The 17,087-nt window shown below is 37.7% G+C and overlaps 1 protein-coding gene across 2 annotated transcripts in view; it reads right to left on the bottom strand.

Moving 5' to 3' along the window:
• Window positions 1-544: 544 nt before the first annotated feature.
• ITGB6 (integrin subunit beta 6) overlaps window positions 545-17,087 on the bottom strand; it is a 33,185-nt gene continuing 16,642 nt past the window's right edge. The window contains exons 8-15 of one of the 2 annotated variants that reach the window (XM_030488361.1): window positions 16,791-16,925; window positions 16,155-16,572; window positions 14,997-15,219; window positions 12,350-12,447; window positions 7,579-7,698; window positions 5,973-6,139; window positions 4,154-4,810; window positions 545-2,722 (exon numbers count right to left, since the gene is read on the bottom strand). In XM_030488361.1, the coding sequence (XP_030344221.1) occupies window positions 4,709-4,810; window positions 5,973-6,139; window positions 7,579-7,698; window positions 12,350-12,447; window positions 14,997-15,219; window positions 16,155-16,572; window positions 16,791-16,925 (1,263 nt within the window). In that variant the 3' untranslated portion in view covers window positions 545-2,722; window positions 4,154-4,708. Of the gene's footprint in view, window positions 2,723-4,153; window positions 4,811-5,972; window positions 6,140-7,578; window positions 7,699-12,349; window positions 12,448-14,996; window positions 15,220-16,154; window positions 16,573-16,790; window positions 16,926-17,087 lie in introns of those variants that run through there. The other variant, XM_030488362.1, reaches the window with a different exon arrangement.

Below are 17,087 nucleotides of genomic sequence, written 5' to 3'. Positions count from 1 at the left end.
TACTGTTCGCTTGGAGAATACAATGAACTTCAAGTACAGTTCTGTCAGGAGTGCAGAGGAATGTTCTCTTCCTCAGAGGAAATTAGCAGACATCAAAATACATGACTTTTCATTAGAAGAAAAAAAGAATTGAAGAGATTAAAGAGAAAATATGCACTTTGCCATGTAGTTCCAAAAATATATTACTGCTGTTAAACTTGAGGAATGGATGGATCTTTAGCTTTAAGCAAGTTACGCAATTTAGGGATCGCTCTATAAAAGAATGCCATATGTAATCAATCAGAGTTCCAGAAATAGGTTGCTTACAGCATTCATCCATTAACTCATTTCCTTGAAGAGTAAAAAGATCAAAACCAAAAGAAAATCCAAGACATGAAATCTCATGTGCTGTCTTAAAAAAGCAGGGGGAGGAGTTATAAAATAAACTCTAAGGTATGCCAAAGCATGATAAATTTGCTAAGATTCATCACATCATGTGAAAACAATGATAAAGACACATGCCAAAATGAAAAATGAAGAAAGAACAATAAAATACATTTAAAAATGCATTTGACTTTCCAATCTTTATTCAAGGTTAAGTAGCTCCTTTTTTACAGAAACAAGTTGGAGCATGTACCTGTTTCTTTCAAATAGACTATGATATAAATTTTCTCTTTTTTTACTTTTAGATTTTGCGTGATAAATTTTATGGGGCAATAACTCATTTGCCCACTGCAAAACAAACTTGAACTCCTGTATAAAGGCAGACAAGAAATGGAGAGTATTGCACTTGACATCTGAGTCTTGTATCCCAGGCTCCTTACCCACTAATTATATTATAAAACAAAGTTAAATGCAGTCTGGACACATATACAATAACAATACAGGTTAACATGCAACTTTTATAAATCAAATGAAAAATCATCCATTTAACACGTATTACTGAAATTACCATTCTAAAGGGTGTAAAAGATACACAAATACCACGAAATTGCTAATGATTATTCTTTTATTCAGTTTAACTCTTCAGTGAATAGAAGTATTACCATTAAAAAATGTTTTGGCCACTCTCAAGGTCCAGCCTCAGGTCAAAACAATATTCATGAAAACAGTAGACCCACTCACCACACACAAACCCACTCATCATTTGGTGGAGGGAAAAAAAAAGAAAAAGGTGAACTTTTGTACAAATGCTACAAGATAAAAAGAATATAGTTAATAAAAAGAAAAATGAACACCACTCTTGTTTTTAGGGTGAATGCCAAGTAAGGTCTTGAAAGTTCTTGAAATCTGGGAGTTCAGTAAAAATTTATTATCTATCTAAATTATTGCTGTTAAAAGGATGGTTCATATGAATGAGCGTAGTTCTTTGATGTCCTTCAGTAATAGAGACCTTCCTCACCAAGCCCTCTCTCTTCTGATGAATTCTTCTGAAGGCGCACAGACCATTTATAGTACAGTCAGTCACAGCAGGGAAATCGCAAAACATACTGCCTGATTTCTGTACATCTTTGATATTTTGGAGAGTGACTGCTAGGAGGAGTAATTGAACTGTAAACATTGTCTACATACCAAATTGGAACTTTGCTCATGATTAGAAGATGCAAGTGATGGGAAGAGAGTGGGTAGCTTTGTGAAATGAAATCTCCTGTAGGAACAGGGAATGTAGACCAGCAAGTGTTTGATATGAAATGTGGGCACCAATTTGTTAATAATATTTGAATACTGAAATGCATTTCAATATTGAAATAAGTGACCTAAAGAAGAAGGACTTTCAACCCTAATATTGAGCACCAGAATCAGCCTTCTCAGAAACAGAACTTAAAAGGTATTTAATAAAGAGTATAGCTTTTTATTACTTTAAAAGTAATAAAAATATTTTAATTTCTTTCAGAGAAAGTTTGTTGTTTGAAAACTTCTACTTGAAAAACAAGAGAGTAACAGATAATTTACATGAACTAAATCCAGATTTCCCTAGTCCCTTAGGCAATCTTGACCCAATTGGAATCCAAGACAAAATCCAGGGGCCACCTTTGCCTCCTGTCAGTTTATCCATGTGCCAGGAAAACAGGATTTGGTCCCACATGTAACTTGCACTGACATCTGTGGGAATTTAGTGGTTGCAAGGGCCGCAGATGCAAGCCTTTGTCTGTGCACAATTTCCACTATGAGATACACAGAAATACTGAAGAGTACAGATGTGAACCTGTAATTAATCCATTCCACTTTAATGACAGCCATCATTTCCTTCACACTGCAATAATTTTGTATTTAATATGTGGTTATAGTATCACCTTCTTTCCAAAGGCATCTGATACTGTTTGTTTATCTTTGCACAGAAATATATACTATAGGCTCTAATCCACTAATAGACAGTATTAACCAGTTTATTTAAACAAAACAATCTTTGTAAACCAAAACTAATAGTTTCACTGAAACTAGATCCTCATCCGTAGCCATTGATTCAGTAGGCTTTGGATCAGGCCCTAAAACAGGCATGGGTCAGAGCTAGCTAATATATCAGTCTCACATCCGGGAACTGTAGAGGATATAGAGACTGAAGTTGCACAGACTTTGTAAATATTTATTACAAAATGGACATAAACTTTTTTAGTTCAAATATATGATTTACTATAGGGAATGTACATAAGTTTTTCTGTGACTGTGTCGATGTACCTTTGATGTCTAAGTCTTCTTTTGTAAGTACATTCATATATACATTTTGACCATCTGTTCCAGAGTACTAAAAATGCAGAGGAAAAGCGGTATTAAAAAGTAAAGTACATATTGTTAGCTTAAAATAGCCCAATACTGTAATTTTTCATGCCAGCATGTTTGCTGATTTTGTTGGGCGCTTTTTTTTTTCCCTAGTGCTATGCATGATAACAGCATTGCAATTTAAGAATTTATGGCAAGTCAGTAGTAACTAGCTACAACTGAGAATTAAAAATCCTCATTATTGTCATGGAAATGAATATGAAGTGGAATCCATAGATCCATTTGTTACTTGGGGTGGGGGGGGGGGGGGGGGGGGAAGGCCCAAAAGAGCTGAATACATTATTTCACACATGAATAAATGGTTAGAGTGCTGGGCGTTGAAAGAACCTCACAATTTTGGATATCTCAACAAAAGAGTACTGTTTTTGTGTGTGATACTGAGTCTTTGTGTGTGATCTTTTCCTGCATCTAAAGGGCTTCTGCAACGGTTCATGTAATGGTCCAGCATGCAAGGTTTATTTTGAGTGCCTAAACAGTACGTAAATGGTGAAAAGGAGTTCTGGTAATCCTCTGGTTTAAAGTTTCTCTGCCAGGGTGTCTAATTTACAATTGTTTCTTTTTTGCTCTGGATCCTCTCTACTAGAATTTAAAAGAAAAAGAGAGAGAAAGAGAGAGAGAAAGAGAGAGAAAGAAAGAAAGAGAGAGAAAGAGGGAGAAAGAAGAAGGAAGGAAGGAAAGGAAGGAAAGGAAGGAAAGGAAGGAAAGGAAGGAAAGGAAGGAAAGGAAGGAAAGGAAGGAAAGGAAGGAAAGGAAGGAAAGGAAAGGAAGGAAAGGAAGGAAAGGAAGGAAAGGAAGGAAAGGAAGGAAAGGAAGGAAAGGAAGGAAAGGAAGGAAAGGAAGGAAAGGAAGGAAAGGAAGGAAAGGAAGGAAAGGAAAGGAAGGAAAGGAAGGAAAGGAAAGGAAGGAAAGGAAGGAAAGGAAAGGAAGGAAAGGAAGGAAAGGAAGGAAGGAAAGGAAGGAAAGGAAGGAAGGAAAGGAAGGAAAGGAAGGAAAGGAAGGAAAGGAAGGAAAGGAAGGAAAGGAAGGAAAGGAAGGAAAGGAAGGAAAGGAAGGAAGGAAGGAAGGAAGGAAGGAAGGAAGGAAAGGAAGGAAGGAAAGGAAGGAAAGGAAGGAAAGGAAGGAAAGGAAGGAAAAAGGAGGAAGGGAGGGAGAAGTTTAAAAAAAAAGAAAAGGAAGGCAGGAAAGGAAGGAAGTTAAAAAAAAAAAAAAAAAAAAAAATAAGAAAAGGCAGTTTATGCCTGGAACAGAAAACAACTCTGCAAGTGAATAAGGCTTTAACTTTCCCTGATACAACCCCAAGGACTAGGTTCTTAAAGAACATCAAACAGCAACAAGGACAAGCAAAGAGGGAAACATGACAAGAAAGAAGAATTAGAGAGGAGATGTTTCTGTATACCTTAGATACACAGAAGATGGACAATAACACTGCTTCTTTCTGATGAAAGACTACTCAGTCACACAAGTGCTGTGAGAAACTTCTAACCTCAGTAGTTTAAGCTGCATTCATAAAAAATTATCTTTTTAAAATTTAATCCAGTGCACCAAATAGACTGGTACAGATACATTCCCAAACAAAAATATGTGGGATTGGAGTTTAGTATACAGCTCATTGTATATACCTAATTTCACAAAACAGGCTTATATATGATAATTTTAAATCCTCAATATTAATGAAAAAATTTAAAATATTTGTGATGCGCCTTTTTTTTTTTTTTTTTTTTTTTTTTAAGATTGCGGGCTTTAATATTAGTGTTGGTGGGGTTTTTTAAATATTTCTACTAACTTTTACCACTAATATGTTATCTATAGTTTTCCCAACACAAGATATATTTTCTCTAGCTGAATGATTATACCACTGTGATGTGTAAACAAATATCACATAATCAGCTGAGAAGAAACAAGTAGTTTTAGATTCCCTGCCAGTAAAACTAAGTTTGTAGTGTTGGAGGTGCTAACAGAAATCTGCAGCCATGGCCCCTTTTTGCTTTTCTTGATTCTTGTAAGTTACGTTTTTAAAAGTGGTTGTTGAGCCTCTGTACAGTGGATTTGTTTCCTAAAAAAGAAAGCAAACACAAACAGAAGAAAAGGGAGTCATCCAATGTTTAACTCATTTTGTCATAGCTTCAGCTGCAAGCAGAAGTAGCTGCACACCGCTGCCTTGAGCGTCCCCCTTCAGTAAAAGGATCATTTTGGCCCATGATTCCTGACCCAGCATTACAATACAGGTTGTACACGCACCACATAGTATCACTCTGCTTCCCAATGTGCAGAAGAAAATGATTTGTATTTTACTTTGTGAGAAACTCAGGCCAGAGGTCTGCCTGGCCCAGCAATGTGTTCCCAACTGTGGATGATTCAGGCTGCCCGAGGAAAAGCTGACACGTTTCACAAACCTCCTGGGTCAGAGGGACTCTCCTCCTATGGATTTGTCTGTAGACATTTTGAATCCATTCAAACTTTTATCATCCAGAATATCTTTGGAAACAAATGCCCTAAGCATGTATTGTGTTATAATGTCTTTTGACTTAGTTGGAGCTTGGTATCTCACCTTGCTAGTATGAGAAAGTCAGCATATCGCCTGTCTTTCTGACACCCACCAAAAATGCTTACTCAACATGCTTTTTCCCAAAGAGCCTCAGAAGTCTTAAAGATTTTGCAACGTGCAAAAAAGCCAAGGGCAGAAAGGAAAGAAGAAAAGGGAACATGTGGTATAAGCTTGCATTAAGCACCCGCAAGCTATAGATAGGAAATAAGGCGTGAATTTTTCTGTCCTTTTACCTGCATTTTGGACAGCCTACATTCATTGCTTCTCTGTGTAAGTGAGCTCACATCATTACAGAGGCCATCAATAATGTCTCTTTTCTAAAATGGGCTCTCTTTCTGGGAAGAGGGGTACGCCTCTGACAATCGCATAGGCAGTGAATAACTTTGCTAAGATTACTCAAAGGTAAAGTACTAATTAAAAAAAGAACTAATAAAAAATGTTATCTACATGCTTTGACATGTGTAAGGAATTAAACCAGGAGATAAAATTCTAGCTATATTCATACTTAAAAAAATCGTAATTACACTTTATAGAATACTAAATGTAGTGAAAAGCTACCAGTAAAATCTATCAATTTAAAAGAACAAAACCAAGATGCAGAATTTTAAAGGCTGTTGTGTACCATGCAACCAAATTAAAGAATCTCATATAAAATCAATTCATAACATACCGTTTGCCATTTAACTTTTGATTTTTCCACTTCAAACTTGGCCACCTCTTTTCGGTCCTGAACTGACACCAGGAGTTTCCATATACAAAGTAAAACAATGCCAATGAGAAGGATAGCAAGGATGACACCCACCATTATCATTGGAATATTTGGAAGCTGTGGGCAGTCTGTGGAAACAAAAACAATTATGACTGTGGATATCCAATCAATAAATTCTAGGCAATTAAAACCAGCCAAGAGGCATGCTAGGCTTCTCATTTGCTGAGAGCTGTGTATGCCTTTTACTTCAAGTCCATGTTATTTTTCTCCTGCTAGCTGCTAAATGGTTTGTGAGACCGACTGAAAAATATTGCATTAAAATGTTAAAAAAATTAATTGCTAACTTCTTCCAGTGGTAGTTTACTGTGTCAGTTAACAGCTGCTGGATAGAGCTTTTCTGGAGGCCTTATCTCAGTTCACATTTGCATACATTGCAACCACCACAGCACGGTAGTTTCAAGGCCCCGCAGCAGAACAGCAGATGACAGCACAGCTGGTTATTGTAGAGTCATGGGAGGGCCACTATGCAGGGTTTAATGAACTGAGTTTTCCTTAAGATATTTATTTCACTTTTTTTTTTTCTTTCCCCCCCCGATCTACATAAAATGCATGGTTAAATGTATTTTATAAAGAGAAAAATCTTACCCTTAAATTCTTGAGTCTTAGGGGTGTAGTTTACAAAGGGATGTGCTTCTTTAATACTAGCTTTGTTACAACTATCTTTGGTTTTGTATAGGTTACTATTACAGCAGACTACTGTTCCTATGGTAGAAGATGCTTTTATTTGTGCAGTGAAATCACTTTTATTCTCACATGTATGCTAGACAAAGGCTACAGAAAGAGTTAAAAAAATAAGTGCCATTTGTGCTGACAGAACAAGGCTACAAATCTGCTTTCTCTAAAACTAAAAAACGTTTAACCCTGGGACACTGGGTGTGTCAAAACAAACAAGCAAACAAGAGTATTTTTATTGCCTGGAAACTCAAGTGTTTGGCAGATGAAAAGCGGTGTCTGTGTTCTTTCCTGTCCTACATGATAAGAAGCTCTAACGAAAAATCAGTAGTGAAACAGCAGTACATAAAGTAGTAATGTTAAATGAAAGGATATAAAGAGATCTGTTGAATATCAGTTTTGCAAAATATTCAAAACTTGATACTGCAACAATAAAGGTAATTATAAATGTATTTTAGAATTTCATCAGGTATACCCAATTAGATTGTCTTTTGGATATTTGTCCATCTTTGAAATATATGTCATTTCAAGGTGAATTATAGTTTTCTCATATAATGCAAAAGACGTTTGGTATCATCATCTTTGAATTACACAAGGATTAACTTAACTCTTGCAGCCCAGGGATCATTCTGATCATCTTTCATTAAAGGCCAAGTATTTATTTTACTACTGCATTAAATAAGCACCTGAGGAGGTGCTCTTCTGGCTGGGCGGAGGAGAGCTACAAACATGAGGAAGTTCTGTGCTGCTCAAAAATGCTCAGCTTCTAGATAGCTCACCCTGCCTGCATTTTTAAATTGGATTTTACGTAGAAAAAGCAATATTCACTGCTTACCTTTCTGTTCTATGCTGTGAATGACTGTCCTTCCCTGTTCATCCATAGCCAGTAGAAATGTGGTTATACATTCATTTTCCCCCTGCGAAGAGCAGGGAATGGATTTATCCTCTGAATAATCTGCAGAGGGAGGAAGAAAAAGTCATTCATCGAATCAAATGAAATTTAACATGTAATAACCAGAGAGACTGCTGGCATCATATTTGTCACAGCCTCATGTGTGGATGGTAAAGAGTGAAGGATGAAAGCAGAAATACCCTCAGAATTTCTACTAAATTTAACAACCTTTCTTCTAACCCAAGCTTTGTTTTGTTTCCAGTTTTTCACTTCTATTTTCAAAGAACTGATTCAGGTGTTGTCAATCTGCACTGACCATCTAGTGTACTGTGAATTTCAATGAATTGGAAGTGCTTCCAAGATGCTTTACCACCAGCTGTCTAGGAAATGTAATAGTCCCCAGTTACAGGACAAAGTAAACAGTATGTTCTCTTTGGTTTACAGCTATTCCTACCATGTCTAGATTATGTTTCAGAAGTAGATATATGTACAGCAATGGATAATGTTAAAAGGGCTGCATTTATTTCTTCCACGATAGACCTCTCAAAGATTAGTGTGTCCAGAACTGTCACAATGGTAAATGTAGATTAACAACAGAAACTGCGATTCTGGGATCTTTGTAACGTGATTCTAGGGGAAGCAGATAAAAAAGTGATATGAGATGACAGTCTGCCCCCATTTATTTGTCTCTACATTTGCAGATCTGCACAAAAACTTCTTAATCAATTTTTTTCTTCCAGATGATTTCTAACGAGGAAGCCTTTTCTGCTGAGAAGAGTTCATTCACAGGAAACAGAGAGACAGGAGGAAGCTGGCTCAAAGAGACAATATAATGCAAACAATTGAAAGTTGAGACTATAGGTCCAGAGCCAGAAATACCGTAATTTGGAGCGTAACCATTACATAATATTTTTATAGAGCAGGACATCTGACCTCACAATACCTTTGGGGCTGAAAACTTACTATATTTCCATATAACCCAGTATTTTAACAGCACTGGAAATTAAGGTATGCTTTTCAATACATTTTTAGAAAAACTTCTTAGGTTTTATTTCTAGAGGTAAGAAAAAACAGTAAACTTCTCAAACATTTCTTTAAAAAAAATTGTCACTTTCCATTATTTCTTACCCATTTAAAACTCTTACTAAAATTTCATAAGCAACTGTGCTAAAAATCTCAAGTCCTCAAACTTAGTAATGAAATACAAAGTAGGAATCAGACAGGATATGGATTTTAAAGAAACCTATGGTACATAAAGAAAAAAATGCTCACTTTTTTTCCTGGTTTTTGTTGTTGTTTTGTTTGGTTTTTGTTTTGGGTTTTTTTGGCTTATTTTTTATATTGCTCATTGTCATAGGGTTTGGTCTTACAGAAAACACTGCTAAACACCGTAGAAAATATGAAAGTATAAATAGTGGACTGCCCTAATGTCTTTTTCTCTGCTTGTTATAAAAAGATGATCACATCTCGGTAGATTTTAATGGAAACATGCTCATGATTTGTGATACTCTCGTATTTAACCTATTGCCTGTCCTTAGTGGCATAGCAATGTGTTATCTATCAAGGCAACAGACAGACAAGACTTGCTGATTTAACAAGATTTGGTTTTGTTAGAAGAGCCACAGACTGTAGACTGAGTGTGCTGAATTAATGGCACTCATTACCAGGTCACAATTCCAGTAATGCTGTCACAAGTTTTGCAATATTGGTTGTTTCCCAACTCTTTTAAGAAGTAGATCCAGCGAATACTAGCTTGCTTAAAAATAAAAAAAAGGAAAAGGGTAGTTGTTGTCCTGAAGGCAGAGACAAACTTGCAGGCGTATTACAAATACCATCCAGAAGGCAGTAACTGCAAATATATTAGTTATATTTAAATTGTAGCTTTTAATTTGAGACCAAGGGGAGCAAAAATCTGATTGTGTGCAAGGATGAAGAAATGAAAGCAAAGATGCCAGTTCAAGCTATTCAGAATGCTGCTTGCGCTTAGTATTTTCATTTCTCTGATGTTATTTTTAGGATGAGGGATCACTAAGAGAGACTATTGCATACACAATTTTCAGTTCATCAGCACAAAAATTTGCCTAGGTAGGTAAACTACTGTAATTTACACCTGTGTAATTTTCTGCATTCTGCAGTGAATCATCATACTTCTCCCACTTCTGCCTGCAGCCTAATTCCATTAATTTCAATGGTATTTGAAATCACTGGAAGAATAATTAGAGAAGAGTGGTAAACTGGAGCTTCAAGGTGCACAAGACTGTTTCTTAACACATACTAAGATAAAAGATTCAACAACAACAAAAAATTGACTGTGAATTTAAATGTCATTATGGCCTTTCTTGTTTGTCATTTGCTCAACAAAATGCTCTTTTTGAACATCTTCATGTCACTTTGCATCAGAACAACAGAGCAGCGCTGACACAGGGGTTCAGGCTCCAGCATTCAGTTTGTGGCTGCACAGGGAATTTGCGTGGTGTCAATACTCTGGGGCAGGAAAAACTCAGTTTCTCTGAGGAAAGTGTAAGAGTCCCTATTGGGCTTGTGACAGGAGCAGCCTGGTGCCCTGTGGCTGGGACGGTGGCAGGAGCCACTTAGGAATGGCAGATTCTCCCGGGTAGCAAGTAGAGCAACAAGGGCTCCTCTTACACCCATCTGGCAGAGGAGGATTAGCCCTAGTTAATATTCAAATCTTAAAAATGGATGAAAATACTTGAAAGTGATGCCTGCTGTAGAGATAAGCCCAATAAATGTAAAACCATCAGCACCTCTGGAGCTGCTGTGCCACCCTGTGTCCTGCTGGATCCGCAGGCAAGCTCAGAGGCTGAAACAGGCATTCCCAGGAAACAGAAAAATGTAAAGCCTATGCTTTTTTTATTGCTCCACAGTTCCAGTCATTGAGTTGCGACATACACATGCAAAAGAGAAAGTAAATCTTTAAAGGGCTAATATTTTATTTAACCTAGAGCTATTTCTAGTTTCCAAAAAGCCTTGAAGCATTACAGAAACTGAAATATAAACCAGAAAGAAGCAGTATGCTACTGCGTGAAGTTGCTCAATAATCTGTCTGAAATGTTATGTGCTGGTCTAGTTATACCACTTTCAAAATCCTTTTTTGTTTAGGCAACACAGTTTTGATTTCAGGATAATTGTTTTACTATTATTTTGAAAATTATTTTTTTCCTTTCAGGACTTCTCAATGAGGTGACCTTTCTGCCAAACCCTTTGAGCTATTACACAAGCATTTAAGATGAATTAGAGTTCACAACAGCTTCTTTTTTTGTTTTTTTGGGGTTTTTTTGAGGGGTTAGAATGGGAACAGTTACCCAGCCTTCCCTACAGCAGTTGCTGTAACTGCTGCAAGTAAATTTTAAATCTAAAGTAGTAACTGACAGTTCCAATCAGCGAAGCACAGGACACGAAAAAAAGGAAATAAGCAGGAACAGGAGATGATGTTGTCACGCTCATATTCCTGTGACCTCTGTGTATGTGAACAGAGCCACGTAAGTGACTGTTTCTGCTCTTGATTATTATTCATTATATTTGAAAGTAGAAAGTATTATATATTCCTAGCTACAAATATATGCCATGTGGCAACAACAACCTGAAAACTTTACTAAATAGTGCTTATATGCTTTTGAAGCTTGTAAAGACAATTCTATGTTTATAAACAAATACTGATGTCTAGAAAGGCAAAGCATGGTAATAATTTTAATTAAAATACAAAATTAGAATTAGTTTTCCTTAGGGCAACATTTGCAACTTTTGAGCTCTGTATTATGGAGTAATGACATCCAAACCGAAAGATAGATCTTTGTTGTACATCAGCGAAATTTCTGCATGCATGCAGCTTTGGATGGGCTTCCAACAGTTTGTAGGCACAAGCCTTGGATGTACATACAGCAGTCTGCATCGTCATCCTAATTGTTACATTTGTCTTATTTAATGCTTATGGTACATCTGTGATGTGGATAGATTGTACCTATGTCCTGCCTCACCTAACAATTGCATTTTACCACATGACTGGGACTAGAATTGCCATTAGAATAAATACAGACTGCCTATTAAACAGGCAAGTCCCTTCTGCTACAGGAAAGAAAAAGATGCACTATTTCGTTTAAAGTCTGGTGGTTTTTTGGTTGTGTTTTTTTCTTTTACTTTTTTTCTTCCGCTTTCTCTGAGAGCAATATTTTATTCAAGGTTAATTCTTATTGCACAAATTCCCATTGATGGAAGGCAGTTTTGAATTAAAGCAAACAACTGAAAGATGTGCTTAGTCTCTAGAATACTAGAAGCATCTTTGCCACGGGCTAAAGGGCTGTGTCTACTTGCCAGCTGTAATCAAGAGTCTGCATAAGGACTGGAATCAGGTTTTGCATTTGTATGGTAAAAAAAGCCACACTGGAAGTCATGGTACAGGCATGACATAAACTCAGGGGCTTTCATCAGCCACTGATTTGTAGGGACTGGTATTTATTAAATCCTATGTTTTTTACATAAACTGCTTAGAAATTAGGCATGATCCAATGAGTCAACCTGGAAAGATGATACTGGTCTGTATTTCCTGCTTACCACAGAAGAACTGTAGACAAGCAGCAATTGCCTCGTAAGCCTTAATATAATTCCATGGCAGAACAACAAGGCTACTTTCTACTACTGCAAGTGGAAACTATCACTAATCACACACACAGAGAAAAGGAAGACTGAGTGTACAAACCCTTTGTGGTGCTGACAGTTGCATCAACCAGTTTGCATTTTTCACTGCATTCTCCCAGTGACTTGTCATCAGAAGCCAGGTGACATTCCACACAGCTCCTGTATAAAATAATTCAGTAGCTCATCAATCTCTGCCTGTCACAAAGCAACAACTTAAAAGCCTGAACGTATGCATCTGCATTTTAAAAAGAAGCTAAACAAAAGGTCTTGTACTATGGATACTGTAGTTCTCAGAAATACGATAGGTATTGCCACCAAAAAACCCCACAACCCAGCAAAAAAACCCCCCACCTGAATAAAGGTATTGTGGATAAGCTCTTTCTTGTCCTCTTTTCTCTCCCAGCTAATTAGCTACAGACAGAACCCCAGGCAACATGATTCATGTAGGTCTATCAAAGACATGGGGTTACTCACACATAACATTCATTTTCAAAAAGAAATATTCTGAACTAAGCTCACACTAAATACCAGCCAAAGGAATGCTTATTGGATGAACAATATGTGAAATAGACTTCAGAGAGATCAAGCTGGGGCACCTATTATAATTCTTCCTTTGCTGAAAGTCTGTGGAATAATGTATTAAAACACTTTTCAGGTATCTCAACAGATGTCTCTTGAATGCAATTATTTGTCTCAGGAATTATTTACTTAGATCCTAATTATACTAATGCAATTTACTCGGAAATTATTTACTTTATTTAATGGTGAAATGACTGAAATATTCTTTAAAAACACAGAATCTAAACCAATTCCTTTAGAAATCACTGAAAATCTTCCCATAAATTCAGTGAGGATTTTAGTAAATCCAGAGTTTATTCATGGAAAAAGAAAACAGTGAAATTTTCATATATAAAGATTTCTGATGCAAAATGTATCTTGCTGATTCTTTACAAAGAGCTTCGGCTGGATTGAGCGGCTGCGACTCAGAAGCAGCCTGAAGGACTGACTGCCTAAAGAAAAGAAAAGAAAAGAAAGGGAAGAACTGCAACAAAACATCCCCAAAACCCCTGGCCATCTCCTGTTGCATTGATTTACATATATCCATGAGAATATGCTGAGGCTGCTGAGATTATCTTCACAGGATGCAGATGACCTTATCACTCACTCTGGAGATAGTGAATAGTAAAAGTGAGCAGGTAATGGGATAGCCTCTATCTCATGGAGACAAATTCAGCATTGTTGGTGGTTTTTTGTCGTATTTGCCATGTTTCTCGTACTACCACTCTTTTTCTCAGCTGCCTAGCCATTGATTCCCATGCCCTCTGACCTGGTCTTTCAGCTTTCTTGGTTACCCTACCCAGGTATTCCCAATGTTCTCTCTCTTTTGGCTTTGCTTGTCCTGCGTTTCAGCAAGAAAAAACACTGAAACAGAGAGAAAAGATCTAACACTGCATACAATATACATGTTTAAATAGGTTAATGTAATGCCCACCATGTAACTTTGTATTTCTTATTCTCTGCCAAATTGGGCAGAAAAAAGTAGCAGCATTGTCCTTCATGTTTAGAGTAGTTGCATGCAGAATTTCTCTTTAATTAAAGCTTTGACCAAACTGATAGGCTCACTTTTGTAGGGCAAATTCAGCACTAACATAAATGGCAATTTAATCACATGCCATAGAATAGCTTCTCATCTCAGATATAGTGTTGGCTGCAACAGCAGACATGAAAATACAGTGGTGGAGAGCGCTATGAAAGAGAAATGAACCTTAACTCTGAATAAGTAGACATGACATCATCATGAAACATTAATGCAACTTGAACTGACTTGGCACTCGGCAAGCAAAAATAGGGGCATTAATAACATGCATTCTGTGAAGCCTAATTCGACTTCTAGCTTAAATTTCTACCGAAGACTACTCATTTTGGACTAACTTTAGCCCTGCAAGAGCTCACACAATACAAGCATAAGCATGGGTTTACTTTGGTCAGTTTTGTCACACATATTTTTGGTTGCTTTTCCTATCATGCACTGTAGCATACACCATGCATCACAGCAGGAAAGTAACATAAATTTTGTATGCTCAGTGAACAGAAGACACTTCACCATTTACAATCAATTTATCATCAAATTATATACGACATACAGCTATCCACTGATTTCATCCCCAGACTATGACCGAATCTATCATAGTTGGGCCACTTTGATTCACTCAAGTTAACTGAATTTGGACTATGAATTTCACAGGTATAAAGCTTGAGCAGGCAGTATGACCTTATTCATATGCATGAGAACAGTAATACAAATGCCATTTTTTTCTGCGAGTCCTTAGCTGTATCAGCTATGCTGAGATGATTTCAATCTGTACTGTGAACTGGAAGGAGATTCATCTGGTTTTGTCTCATATTATCATGTAAGGTCACCAGTCTGGTTAATTGTACAGCCAGGGACAGCAGTGGAAGTGTGATGTTTTACTTGTGCTGCTCGAAGGGGATTAAATTGTTTTCCATAAAGTTCTTTTGTACAAGAGTAATGCTGATACATGGTTGATGTACAAGTTATGACTATGCCTCTCAAAGGGCAACAAAGCTCTTGGGCTCTGATCTGTAAATCCAGTTTACAGTAGTGACAGTAAGCACACTGCTGAGGCAGCATAGGAAAAAGACACCTGGATGATACAAACATCAGAGACATAAAACCAGCACATTACCGCCTGGAGCTGCAAGGATCACCGCAGAGAGGACATTTTTCACAAGTTTGGCCTGAAGCCCCTGGATGGGTGCAAGCACACGACCCACAGACACATTCGCCTCTCCCATTGCACAATGTCCCATCCTCAGCAATGCAGGCGCTGGTGTCAGTTGTGCAATTACAGTATTCACCAGTCCATCCACTGTGGCACATGCATTCCCCACAGTCACAGTCACCATTACCTGGAAAAAACATTTATTATACTTCAAATCAGTTTCTTAGTAAGAATCTGAATGATGGCCTTTGAAATCGTTCTCCTTAATAGCAGATATTTTCCTCTCTCCAATTTTACTCTCTCTTAAACATCCTTCTTCCTCCCATAGCATTTGCAGTTTTAAGCCAGGGGATCAAATTTTCACTTAGACTGACTGTAAGCCAAGTGCAGCTCCATTCTCTTCACTGGAGTCCTCCACACAGATCATATCTCCCAACAGTACACAAGCTATTGGGTAAATCCTCTTTCATTTATAACAGCAGAATTTCAGCCTATCTATTCAGCAGTCTTGTTGCTGGTTCATGACAGTTTAACTATACCATTGTTTTAGTAGAATCACTTCTAATTTATAATAGTATAGCCCAGGAAGACAATTATAAACACAAATTCTCAAGTTCTGATGTATCCGACTAACCAGGACACAAAGGCAAACAAAGAATAATTGAGGTTACTGGGTTAAAATCCTAAAAATATCAGAATTATCCTAAAAGTGATTAAGATTAATCAATTAATATTGCTATGCTTTGATAATTATGTCAGAGTGAAATTGTACCCTGGATGTATGTCAATATACTTACCTAAACTTTCTTGGAGGTACAATCGTCTATCGCCATTAAAAGTCTGACCCAGTGTGATGGTAGCTAACATGGTCCAGTAAAGCGGTGCCAACTTAGACTAGCTATGGAGTGGTTAAAGATGTCTCATTTTTGAACTTGAAAACAGGGTTAAAAATTGTTTCTTGTTTTAAATTTAAAGATCACTCAGAAATAGTAAATTACACTTTATACAGCATTGAGTACAAGTGAAGATAGCATAAGAATACAGATTCACAAGCTCATAGCTAAGAGCGAGACAATAAAACTCTAAAATGCAGACACTAAAAATATCATCAAGGGACCGTACCTCCACACTGGAGCCCTCTATGTCTCACACACGAGAAGTCATCGCATTCACAGCGTGGCCCGTACACCTTTCCGTACAGGGACGGGTGGCAGACACACTGACCGCAATAGCAGTCACCTCTCCCACTGCAGGAGCTCTGCTCTGCTGAGCCCTTGCAGGAGCTGGTGCTCAGGGAGCTCTCATTGCATTCACAGTGTGGCCCCATGTATCCTGGGCTGCAGACGCACACCCCGCACTCGAACGATCCTTTCCCTTTGTTGCATTTTGGGCTGTTCATCTCAGCCTTTGCCTGACAGTTACAGCCGCACTGGGGAAGAATCTCCATTTCCAGTGTGTCACTGAGCCCCACTGGTTTTATCACAATATGCCTTCTGTTTTTTTCACAAGAGGAGAGACGTACAGTCACATTGAAAGAGACCTGGAAGAGAAGATGGTGTCTGTTCAGAGCTGCAGCACATGTAGCTCTGCAGGGTGCTGTGGAAGCACGTGCAGAGGACAGAACAGGAGGGTCACAGATACCACCTACTTTTTTGTAACTCCTTTGGAGGAAGATTTTTTAATAAAGAGCAAACTCTCTACCTTGGTGTCCTACATTCTCTGGGCTTCATGTCTTTTGAGAATTTGTCCTTTACTTACTGTGTCTCCCACTTTTACATGAGAACATTTCCTCTGATGTGGAAAAAAGGTCCCATTGTTACAGATGGCTGTGAAAGAGAGGTTGAGTCCTTCTGTCTCTCCCAAGATCTCCAGCTCCACCTCGGACCTCAGCTCCTTAGAGGAAAAAGGTGTGAGATGAATGGAGCGATAACACCGCCAAGAGCGCTACTGCTCCACGTCTGTGGAAGATGTTCTGTAACTTATCCTGGCTTACACAGGAGTAAATCACAGTGGGTTTGGCACTTTATTTACAGATTTCTCTATCACAAGAAAAAT

Source organism: Strigops habroptila, chromosome 5 (genome assembly GCF_004027225.2).
Source record: "Strigops habroptila isolate Jane chromosome 5, bStrHab1.2.pri, whole genome shotgun sequence".
Lineage (NCBI taxonomy): Eukaryota > Metazoa > Chordata > Aves > Psittaciformes > Psittacidae > Strigops > Strigops habroptila.
This window is presented reverse-complemented; position numbering and strand designations above follow the sequence as displayed.